At 34.7% G+C, this 12,941-nt stretch overlaps 2 protein-coding genes across 24 annotated transcripts in view; one reads left to right on the top strand and one right to left on the bottom strand.

Moving 5' to 3' along the window:
* CAPS2 (calcyphosine 2) overlaps positions 1–12,941 on the bottom strand; it is a 170,738-nt gene that overhangs the window by 110,323 nt on the left and 47,474 nt on the right. The window lies entirely within an intron of this gene.
* GLIPR1L2 (GLIPR1 like 2) overlaps positions 1–12,941 on the top strand; it is a 30,722-nt gene that overhangs the window by 8,336 nt on the left and 9,445 nt on the right. The window contains exon 4 of the mRNA XM_082740484.1: positions 11,844–11,929. Within this exon, the coding sequence (XP_082596610.1) occupies positions 11,844–11,929 (86 nt within the window). The remainder of the gene's footprint in view (positions 1–11,843; positions 11,930–12,941) is intronic.

The raw sequence follows: 12,941 nt of genomic DNA, 5'->3' as shown, positions 1-12,941 counted from the left end.
AAATAACATTTAATTAGATAATGAAATATGCCATAAAACACAAGGCAAAATAAGCAGATGGAATATAGGCAAGGTAGTTGTAAGAGAAAGTGGCATTTGGCCTGAAGATGACTAAATATTTCAGATAGAAATAAGAGCATATACAAAACCTTTGAGCTTCGAATGAGTTTAGCATGTCTGAGAAATGCATAACTGGTAAGAGATAGGAGTTCAAGTGGAAAATTAGGTGACAGCTACCAAATAGCATGTTAAGGATTTTGGAACTTATCCTACGTAGTGGCCAAGGCAATGGAAAGTCTTAAACAAGTGAGTGAAATGATCTTTTTTATGTTTTGAAAAGAACCCTTAAAAAACCAAAACATTATCCTTGCTATTATATACTGAGCACTGAGTATAGGAAAATATGGGTACAAAGAAGAAGTAAACACAATTGGATTTTTTCTATATTACAGGCTATAGACTATGGTATTCTTTTTCTTTAAGTAAGCCCTACAAACATTGTGGGGCCTACACTCATGACCCTGAGATCAAGAGTAGCATGCTATACTGAATGAGCCAGCCAGGTGCCCCTAGTCTATTTTGGATTAGGGTTTTAGAATGTGCATTGGTTTTCTTTTGTTACATAATAAGTTACCACAAATTTAGTGACTTAAAACAGTACATTTTGTTATCAAATTGTTCTATAGGCTGTAAGTTCATGCACAGCTGTGGCTGGATTCTCTGCTCAGAGTCTCAAAGGCCAGTATCAAGAACTTGACTGAGTTCTTATCTCTAAGACTCTAGGGAAGAATCTGCTTCCAAGCACATTACAATTGTTAGGAGAATTCAGTTCAATGTAATTATAGGACTTGGACCACATTTAGCTGCTGGCTCTCAGCCAGAGGTTCCTCTCAGCTTCTAGAGGCTGCCCACATTCCTTAACACAAAACTGCCCCCATCTTTAAGTCAGTAAAACCTTCTCATGCTTCAAGTCTCTGACTTCTTTTCTGTGACCAGCTAGAGAAAACTCTTTGCTTTTAGAGTGCCAAATAATTGAGTCAGGCCCACCTGGATAGTTTTTCTTATTTTAAGGTCAACTGTGCCATATAACATAAGCCATTATTAATAGAAGTAAAGTTCATCATACTCACTATCCTGGGAATTAAGCAAGACATGTATATACCAGGGGAAGGGATCTTATGGTCCATCCTAGAATTTTGCCTATCATAGAATGGGAATTGAGAGGAAAGGTCAGTTTCTGCATATATCGTGGAGTTAATCTGGAGCTAATAATATTAGTTTATGGATTTGATTGAGGGATACATGGGATCAATAATCCAAGATGATACCTATGTCTTTAGTTTGATAAACTGGATGAATAATGATGCCATCAATTCAATAGGGAAGAACAGGAAATGTGTTTTGGTTTGGACATATTAGGTGGAAATATAAATATGGGAAATGAAATGAATCATGAGAAGTAAAAAGTTCTGCAAAGATCTGGGATAGGTTTCTAAGCAGAGGACACTACTGGCATAAAAGCCCTGAGATAGAAATAAATTACAGTCTTGAATGAAATCACCTTATGTGAGAGTATAGAGATTTATTTTAAGGGTCAAGTCCTGGAACACTACCATATTTCAAATTTAGACAAAGAAGATAAGAGGAAAATCTAAATGGTGCTGGTAAGGGGTACTTGGAAGCCAAGTAAAAAACATGAGTCAATATGCTCAAAGTGGCTAACTGTATGAGATGCCTCTAAAAAAATGAAAAGCATGAGGAAAGAGAGATGACATTTTCATTTGATAAGATGAAGGTATTTGGTGACCTTAATTACAGTAATGAGTGCAAGACTACCCTATAAGTATAGTGATAAGATGAAGCTACAAGGTAGGATTATTATACTTTCCACCCACCTGTCCCATAAGCTTTTCTTGAAATTTCTATCAGCCATTTTTCTTTTGATACAAATATTGGCAAGTTTGCCCCATGAAGGATCTAGATTAGAACATACATTAGTCAACTCAGTCCAAGTTTTATTTTATATGTACTCAAAGTAGACAGTAATAGCTATCTTTTATAAGAATAGTTAGCAGAAAAATCAATCCATCATAGTATTATGAAATACTGAGTAAAAATTAATATAAGAGAGACAAACTGAAAATTGGAATGTGTAAGGAACTGGATGGTACCGCACCCCCAACAAAGATATAACCAGGTCCTAATTAACAGAACTGTCAATATTAACCTATATGACAAGAATGAGTATTGTCTTATATGGCAAAAGATGTGATCAAGATAAGGATCTTAAGAGGAATTGCTTAGCCTAGAATATTTAAGCGGCCCTAAATGCAATCACATATATTCATGTAAGAGAGGGAAAGGGAAATTTGGCACTTAGTTACACAGAAGAGGAAGAAGCAAAGAGATCATAGAAGAGGTTGGAGTGATATATTAATAAACCAAGGAACTTCTGGAGCCACCAGAACCTGGAAGAATCAAGGAAATCCCCCCATGAGCCTTTGGAGGGAATGCAGTCCTGCCAACAACTTGATTTTGGACTACAGGCCCCCAGAACTAGGAGAATAAATTTTTGTTACTTTAATCACTGAATTTATACTAATCTGTTAAAGTAGCCACAGGAAAGTAATACAGAATGGAAGAATAAGACAGATTTGCCATAGAGAAAATATAAATCAATGACAATCTTGAACCTCTTAAAACACAAATATGAATAATGGAAATCAAAATATGTTTAAAGAAAGAAAGGAACTATATAGGGCAGATAAATCTATAAACGGGCGCTCCTAAGGAACAGAGAAGAATAAATGGAGTGTAAATAATAATCAAAGAAGAGAGAACGTTCCTAGTCTATAAAATACTCATATAAAGATTAAGATCACTCGTAAGGATCAGAAAAAAATGAACTGAAATAATATTTATATATATATATATATCATTTTCTAGTGATTATTATTCAGTTTCAAAGACTCAAATATTTTAAGTAAAATTTTAAAAGTATTAATTAGACTAGCCTTGAACTTAGACATTGGAACTGCTACAATCAAATATGACCATGAGAAATTAAGTTTCAGTGATAGGTTATTTTATTAACTAAGCTAGGAAAAGATATAGTGTGGAGGGAAAGCATTTGTTTATTTTTGGACATGTTGTATCTGTAGGTGACTGCAGGGCCTTTTGTTTAATTAAATATATATTTGTGGGAGGTGCACCAAACACTGAATAGGCAAGAGAATTCCATATTTTTTAATACAGTGTCTATCCTAAAAATGCTTGTACTCTGTTGGGAAAGAAATGTGTAAAAATAAACAAATGTATAAGTAAGTAAATAAATTAAAAGGCAACATTAACAAAATGCACACATATGTATACTTTAAATAGAATAGAGTTGTTGTAAAAGCAGGTATGAAATCATAGAAACATTTACCTGAATATAGGTCTAAAGGTAAGGTAAGGGATCTGGGGTTGATGAAAACGACTTGATTCTAATGCCAAAAGAAGTAAATGATAGTATCCAAAAGTATTTAATAAAGAAAATTTTCTTTATTTAATAGTTAAGGAAATAGAGTTTGGCAGGTGGTGCCATTTTCTTTATTTCATAAACAGATAGCTAGAATATATTTTTCCCAGCCTCCCTAGAAATTTGGTGGGGTCCTATGACAAACTTTAGCCAGTAGAATATAGGCCACTTTCAGGCCTACCCTTTAAAAACTTTCCCCATGTTCCTTCACACTCTGATCTTTTTTCATCTGTTGGCTGGACACAGAGGATCTGGTGGTAGATTCAGTTGTCCTAGAAGGTGGCACAGCCATGGCTTAAAGTGAGCCAGTGCCCCAGGATGACTGTTCAGAGGAAAGTTCTGCTCTACCACTGTCAATACCTATACTTCTATGACATGAATTCTGCCTACCATTGCATGGAAATGGTGACGGAAGGTCAGATCAGGATGTAGTTTGAAGATGGAGCTAATAATATATGCTGATTGATTTAACTTGAGGAGTGAATGTAATAGAATAATCAAGGATGATATATCTGCCTAATTTGAGCAACTAGATGAGTGGTGATACCATTAAATTAGGTAGGGAAGGCTCATAAATGAGTAAACCTTGGGGGAATAGAAAGTGTTCTGTTTCAGACACATTGGGTAGGCAGACAACTATGGGAAATGTAAATGAATCATGAGACATGAAGGTATAGGATAGGTTCCAAAGTAGTAAGAACTGCAGGTAAAGACTCTGGGGCAGAAATGAGTTGGTCCTTCCTGAGATCACCTTGTGAGAAAGTTAAGTATAGAAAATAGAACAGAAGAAACTTAAGGACGAAGCCCTTCATCACTACAGTATTTTAACTTCAGGCAAAGAGTTATCAGGAGTATAAAGAGAGTCTAGTGAGGTAAGAGAGAAACTAGAACTGTGCTAGCATTTTTAAAAAACATTTAGACTTATTTTCCCACCATTTTTTTATTCTATGTGAGATTGTTCTTTTTCATGTTTTTCTGCATACATAATAATTTATGATTCGATGATATATCATATTGTAATCATTTTAGACATTCTGAATAACAGTTTAAATACATTAAGGATAAACAATGCATATAACCATTTGAAGCAATGATAATATGAAGAGCTATGACAAGTTCACAAATGTTCAGTGACAACCATATCGCATTCACTGCTTGGCTATGATTTTAAGACATCATCAATGGTAACATGTATCCCATTTACAGAGATGTTAAAATATGAAAAGATCTGCATCTTAGAATTATGAAATACAGTATATAACTAAAAGGAAATATCTATAAAACAATATGTATCCTTAAAATAACAACATGTTATATGAAATAATATTTTGCTTGCAATTTAATACAACTATTTCATATTTTAAAATATGGCTATGAAGCACTAAATTTGATTTTATGAACTATTAAGGCTCATGACTAGCAGTTTGAAAAATAATGCCAATTTAGAATACTACTCTGATTAGATGATTGGCAGCAGAGAGAAGAAAAAGAGGTCACTGTGTACAGTTACATGAAAGCTGTTTTTTATAACCTTGGTTACTAATGCATTTTTATAAGCTAAAGAAAGCCATCAATAAAAGAGAGAGAGGTAGACTATATTAGAACATATGAGGGAAGGGGGAGGTATTGAAGTGCAAGTTCTACACATTTACTTGTGTCTGCAAGTAAATGTAGAGAAAGCTTAATAATGAATATTTTTCTTTTCTTGTTTAATGAAGCTCATGAGGATTTAATCTATTTCATTGATCTTTCAAAAGAAAAGATTCCAGATTGATTCATACTTTCTAATTTCTTTGTTTACTTTCTATTTTGTAATTTTGAGATATTCAATCTTCCAAGTATCTTTTAGGAACAGAGGTTGTTTTTGTTAAGGTATACAACATTCCTTTATCTTTAATCCTACTCAATATTGAAGATATTTACAGTTATATAGTTTCTTCTGATTGCAACTTCTGCTGGCCCTTAGGATTTTGTGTAGTAAAACCTCTTTCTCATTACTTTCTATGGACTGTAATTCTAGGTCATTTTAATAAAATATGTTTACTACTTAATAGTCATAATAGAAAAATCATGATAGAAAATTGAAAAGAAATTAATGTTCCCATTTCTATCTTCCAGTTACCCTCCCCAATATTTTATCTTAAAAGATATATTCTATGCATATGCCAAAGTATATCTGTCTTTGTGAGTGTGTGTGTGTGTGTGTGTGTGCGTGTGTGTGCGCATTTCCACAATTCAAACAGAAGTCTACTACACTTCCTGTGGTGTTCTTCAATTTTTTGTTTACTTAGTGATATAAACTGAAAGTCTTTCCATTTGAGTACACAAAGAGTTTCCAGATTCTTTTTAAGGTCTTTACGGTGTTCTGTTTTTCAATGAGTGTGCAAAAGTTCATTTACACAATGCTTTCAGGGTGCCTGGTTGGCACAGCCAGTTAAGTGTCTGGCTCTCAGTTTGGGCTCAGGTCATAATCTTTGCAAATAGAAAAGAACTCAGTGGGAACCCTATATTTGCCTTGGCTTTCTCTGAGAGAATTCTCAAAACCAGAGCCAGAGAAACAGAATCCAAGCAACAAATGTGTTATTTGCTGAACATAGGAAATATCAGTGGTTATTGATGTTAAGATACCTTATATTCAGGATTAGGATCCCGAAGAGGAGAGGATTGCAAAGAAGGACACCCAAAAACCTATAAAAATTCTTTATGGGTCCTTGGTCAACTCCTAAGCTACCCATCCTAAGACAAGATTCTGGAAAGATTAAATAGGAGCAGTTGCTCAGAAGCTGAAAATCCACACAGAAATTTCAGAAGCTGCACAGCACTGAGAAGACACAGTTGCAGTCTGGGCTCAGCCAAAATGGAGAGATCAGCCTGGGGACTTACCAAGCAGAACATAAAAATCCAGAAAATATGAATACATTTGATTACATAAAAATTTAAAATTAATTTATAGCTAAAGAAATACTGTAGCTATAGCCAAAGAAAAAACAATATACTGTGAAAATATATTTGTGGAATAATGGCAGAATTAGTCTCATTAATTTGCAAAAAATTCATACAAATAATGAAGAAAAAGAGAAAACACAGAAGAATAATTTAAAGAAGATATGAAAAAGGTCATTTACTAAAAAGAAAAAATTAATCATATGAGGAGATATTCAATTTTATTCCTCACTGAAGTAATTCAAATAAAAACAAATACAAGTTACTACTTTTCACTCATCCATCTGAGATGATAGAAAAGCTTGATATTCTGCACATATGATGGGACAGTAAATTGGTATAATCTTTCTGGATTTGGCAGAATAATAAAATTTAAAATATACTTACTTTTTATTCTTGTAATATCCTTATTAGAATTTTATCATTTTAATATCTTCATGAAAATAAGCCAATATATATATATATATGTATATACACACACACACACATATATATATATATATATATATATATATATATACACACACAAGGATACCCATTTCAGTATGTTTTAATAGCATGAAACTGAAATTTAAAAAATAATGACTCAAGTAAGAGCAGACTGAACAATTAATTTACCATGCATTATTGAATAACTATTGAAAATACTGGTGTCTTTATGTACCAATCTCACTTGTTAGATGAAAAAGTAAGATTCAGAACAATAATAAGTAAGACTGGGTCTCTTGTTATAGCAGCTAGCATTATCAGAAAATACACTGATTCAGAAGAGAGAAATGGGAAATTTCAGTTAGGTGTGTAGGTCTGCTCTACTAGTCATTCAGAGACCCAGCTTGCTCCCATCTTGTTTCTTCACCACTCCCTGGAGGCAGAATCTATGTCTACAGATCAAGCCCAAGTCACAGATAAGGGTTTGCTTAATCTCATAGTAAGGCAAAAGAAACGTGTTGTCTGCGTGACCATCTCCTATAGCACAAGTGGGAAGTGATGCACATCACTGCCGTTTGCATTCCATTGGATATAAAACTGATCACATGGCCACATCTAAGTTGCAAGGGAAATTGGGAAACATAACATGGTTAGCCAATAATGTGACAAGCTAAAATATTGTTATTTCTGTATTTTAAGAGATATTTAGATTGATAGCTAGTAGTCTATCACAATATATAAGTACTGAGAATTTTTATGGGAAAAAAAACACTTGTTTCTGGTAGGAATCATAAGAAGACGTTAAACAGAAGTTATCTCTGGGAAGATAGAAAGAAAAGTAGAGGAAGGAGACATTTTCCCCTTTAAGTTGCCCTTCTCCCTGCTTGATAGAGAGTCAGCTTCTCCCTCTAACCCTCTCCCCTCCCATGCTCTCCCTTCTCTTTCTCTCAAATGATACATAAAATCATTTTAAAAAAATAAAAATAAGGTTGCCTTTTCTGCTTCTTCCTTTCCACCATATACTTGCAAGTATTATACATGTATTACCTTTACTTATTTATTTACTTTAACATCAATGAAGGATATCTGGATTGAGATCAGAGAATTATTTAAGAAATTTTTAGAAGACAATAATAACAGGATTTGTAGATCATTATACTAAGTAATGAGAAAGAGGAGGGACAGTGTCCAGTCAGTTAAGCATCAGACTCTTGGTTTTGGCTGGGGCCATAATCTCATGGGATTGAGCCTCACATTAGGTGGCTTCCATGCTCAGCAAGGAGTCTGCTTAAAGATTCTCTCCCTCTGCCCCTCCCCTCACTTGCATGTATGCCCTCTCTCTCTCTGAAATTAATTAATTAACTACTTAATTAATTAAATCTGTAAAAAAGGAAGTAAATAAAAGAGGTAACAGTCAAAGAAGATTCTCAGAATTATAATTCAGGCATGACTGGTATTGCCATTAACTGCAATGGGAAGATCATGAAATCCATCTTGAACATAATTAATTTAAGTTGGCTGTGATTTACCTGCATTGAGATGTTCAATAAGCAGTTGGTTATAAGGTCAGAAGCTCATGAGTAAGGCATGGCATAGAACAAATATTTGGAGTGCAAGACTACATAGGGTAATTGAAATCATGTGAGTAAATGGAATTGCCTAGTGAGAGGTATAAAGTAAAAAGAGAACAGGACCTCCAGAATCTTATGCCAACATTTAAGGGCAGTTAAAGGAAGATGAAGTGTGGAGAGGAACCTAAGAATGATCACACAGGTAGGAGAAAAGAAAGAAGAGTATCATAGGAGGCATAGGGGAAAGCATGTTTTTAGAAGGAAGTAGTAGTCCAAAATTTCTAAGAGGTCAAGCAAAGTAAGGACATTAAAATATCAGATTAAAGAGAAGTTCATTGATAAGCATAAGAAGAGCCATTTCTGTGGAATAGAGGAAAATGAATGAATTCTGGGCTCTTTTATTGTTGCTTTTATTTTGTTTTGTTTTGTTTTTAAAGTGGGAAAGATGTAAGCCTATTTAAATATTGATATGAAAGGTCAAATACAGATAAAACCAATTCTTTGTAAAGAACAAAGGCAGAGTGTGAGTGTGTGTGTATATAAATATCCAAAGGTACAAGTTCCTGAGAAAAGGAATGTTATTAAAGAAATTAGCCTTAGAAGGAAGGAGGGGCAGTTCTCCAGTTGTATTAAAAAGGAAGGAAGAGGGTACCTGGGTGGCTCAGTTGGTTAAGCAACTTTGGCTCAGGTCATGATCCCGGAGTCCCAAGACAGAGCCCCACATCGCCATCCCAACTCAGCCAGGAGTCCACTTCTCCCTCTGACCCTCTCCCCTCTCATGCTCTCTCTCACTCTCTCTCAAATGAATAAATAAAATCTTTTTTATTTAAAAAAAAAAAGGAAGGAAGAAGGAAGATGAATATTTGTCATGTTTAGTGAAAAAAAAATTCCCATGTTTCAATCTAAAAGGCTATTATATTTCACTGTGAAGTAGGACAGATAATGTCCTGAAAATAAAGGAGACAGTAAAGCTAGAATTTTGAGGTTTGGGAAGGTTTGAAAGAGTTATGATGGAAAATGAGGGAGGAAGCTGATTAGAGAGAAATAGAAAGATTCTCTACCTCCTAAAATGATTTTTTCCCAGCAACACCCAGCAGCCTTGAAGCAGACATGGAGCATGCAGACTGTTAAGGTTCTGTCATTTTTTCCAGCACTGGGGTTTTGTCAGGTAAACATAAAGGAAAAGAATAATGGAGTTATAGGGTTTTAGCCAGATAATATGCAAAGCAATAGACCTAGGCTTTATTGAGAAGAGACAATAGGATAGATAGGGATAAATTAGACTTGCAGTACCAATGAACTTAATGAAGAAATATGACAGGATAAATGAGTGAGCAAGCTGCAAGGATAGGAGGCTACAGTCAGTGAATGGAATGTATGATATTGTGAGTTCAGAGGTATAGTTTTAGGGGATAACAAGATCCAGAAAGTGGCTCCAACAATTATGGAGTATTATTTGAGATGGTAAAGACATCCAGTAACAGGCCAAGCCTTTGGATGAATCATCCATAAACACATTGTAATCATCTATGTCCCAAATTTAGGGACGAGAACAATTTTGCCTGAAAAGGGAGATGGTGACCAAGGTACCAAAATGAATGAGGCACTAGATCAGAAGGAAGATGGTATCTTGGAGAGGATTAAAGGATAGCGCAACTAAATAATATCCATCTCAAAGGAGTGTTTAACTGTGGGTCCTAGACCTGAGGTACAAGATGTGATAGTGAAGGGAGGAGATGTGATAGAGTTACAGAAAGGTTTGGGGCACCTGGGTGGCTCAGTTGATTGAGTGCCCAACTCTTGGTTTCTGCTAAGGTCATGATCTATACAGCTCTATAGCTCTATCATAGAATTTAAATAATGATCTTCTAGTGGACTTAGGCTTAGACATGTGTATAGTTACTCATTAGGCCACCCAGGCAACACAGCCTTATCTAGGGCCTGGACACATGTCCTATAGTAGTAATATCCTGAAGGTATGGCCAAATATGAGTCTAAATAGTGTTCCAGAGGATTGTTTTGACTTGATCTCAGCAAACCTCTAGGCTGATTCTTGGAAAAAGCAAATGTCTAAAAATAGAAATTTGTCTGTTTCTTCAAATACTTCCAGGGAAGCTTTGAAATTTCAATGGAACTTGCTGGTAATAGGTATTTAATTTTCTTTTCTCCTAATCCAGGCCAATAATTCCAATTGCAATTGTGGAATTGTACTGTAGATTCGGACTTAACTTGATTTACATTAAACTTCTTACAGATTCAGAACAAGAAAAATATTGGCATGGGAGAGTATTAGTCTGACATTTCTGGCTATATAATATAAATAGTGATATGAAATTCAAATCTTTGGAAAAGAAAACCCATTGTATTCTACCATGATGTAAATTTATTTTGGTATATATTTCTAAGTTTTCACCCTTCTTCTGGATGGCCCAGAGTGACCTAACCAGGGTCTTCTGTGCCTAATATTTGTTTTTAAAATTTTCACCTATACACTGAGTAAATAAGTATTCTTGTTAAATATTATTTCTCTGCCTATCTTCCCTCTTGCTCAACCTAAATCCTTCATATAAACTTCCCAATTTGTATCTATTGTGTGGCCTCTCTTTCTTACCTAGCCCTGGGCAACTGATGTAATAATTTCTCAATTCTTCCCTCTGTTCTAAACAATGAATTAAACCAAATTTGTAAAATCCCATTTAAATTTATTTGCTTGTTTATATATTTACTTATTTTTAAGGCAGACTTTAAATCATGCAGCTGGTTCTTTAGGACAATAGGCATTTCAGAATTGTACAAACTTTTCAGAAAATATATCATTTCTATAGAAATTTTTATATATTTGTACTAAGCAGAAAGCAATTAATTATAAAACATTCTATAACATCATTTTGAAAGTAAATTTTTGCTACAAACTTAAATTAAAGCAGCTTTTTTTTTTTAAGATTTTATTTATTTATTTGACAGACAGAGATCACAAGTAGGCAGAGAAGCAGGCAGAGAGAGAGAGAGAGGAGGAGAAGCAGGTTCCCTGCTGAGCAGAGAGCCCGATGAGGGAGTCGATCCCAGGACCCTAAGAACATGACCTGAGCTGAAGGCAGCGGCTTAACCCACTGAGCCATCCAGGCACCCCTAAAGCAGCTTTAAAACTCATTCACACTTAAATTACAGTACTTTGTTTTAAGGACATGGGGATTCATTTCAGAAAAGACTATTTTCTTGGGGGGAAAAGGAGAAGATTACATCTCCAACTTCAGTACTTCCTTAAGTCCCTTTTCTTAGTTAAATCACCTTAATAACCTAACTAAAAATTGGTAACCATATTATTTAAATGATGAAATTTGAGACTTTTTTCTAACTAAATGTTTTCTGCTTTTTTGTAGAGGATCTCTGTCGAGAAGGCCTTATAGACCAGGAATAATTTGTGCTCAATGTAGCAGATATGACAGATGCACAGATTTTCTATGCAGTAAGATAAAGAAAATAACTTAAACATAAAAAAATCCATAACACATTTGATGACAAGAAAAATGAAGTATTGAACACTAGTTTTTTCTTTGTCATGTTAATATTGTTCTTTTGATCAGAGTGTTGTTATTATATTAACAAAGGAGGGTTGAAACTGTATCATCTCTGGAATTTTCTAGACCACCTTTTTTGCCCTCTATTACCCCTGTTTCTTCCCCTAGCGACCTACCACAATGTCTGAAAGAAGGAATGAGAAAGAATAGTTATCTCCTAAAGAAGCTTGCTAGTTAATTCCTGAAATAGCAGCCTGTTTGAGAATGACTGCTCTAAAGGACAGGATAGTCTAAAATATTTATAAAGAGAAAAGAAGTAAAATAACACACATTTAGTAGCCTTTTCTTTTAGTTTTTATTTCCTCCAAAATATTCAAAAGATAGAAGTAGAAAATATATTTGAGTAAACTTTTCCTTAATTTTTCCAAACATAAGAGCATGTAATCCAAAAGTACAGCCACACCTGAAATATAGGATGCTTACAAGAATGTGTTGGAGGCTAAACTGAGACAGTAAGGGGGCACATTGTAATTTTGTGATGAAGAAACGAATGGACAATTTCATCATAATATCACTGCTGACATGAATCCACTCCAACATTCTTGCCCTTGCTTCTCTTGAATCAAGATGCAAATCTTGCTCTTCCTCTTCCCCTTTTCCTTCTCCTCCTAAAAGAATTCAATCCTAAAACCATTAAGTAGGTCAGAACAAGGTAGGCATCTACACAGAGGGCCAGATGATGTGACATATTAGAGCTTAAGCAGAATGACAAGGGATTCATACACAGTGAACATGAGAAGACAGTCTTAAACAGGGGAGGACAGTGACCACATGGGGGTGTAGTCTTATATAGAAGGTTAGAGTGTCTATGGAGTGAAATGGATGTCCATGAATAAGGTCAGACTTAGGGTATCAGAAACATACCAGAATGAAGAGATCTCCATACCAAGAGGGTTCAGT

This window comes from Mustela nivalis, assembly GCF_964662115.1.
Source record: "Mustela nivalis genome assembly, chromosome: 7".
NCBI lineage: Eukaryota > Metazoa > Chordata > Mammalia > Carnivora > Mustelidae > Mustela > Mustela nivalis.
Note: the sequence above shows the minus strand (reverse complement) of the source record. Positions and strands in the feature narration are given on the sequence as shown.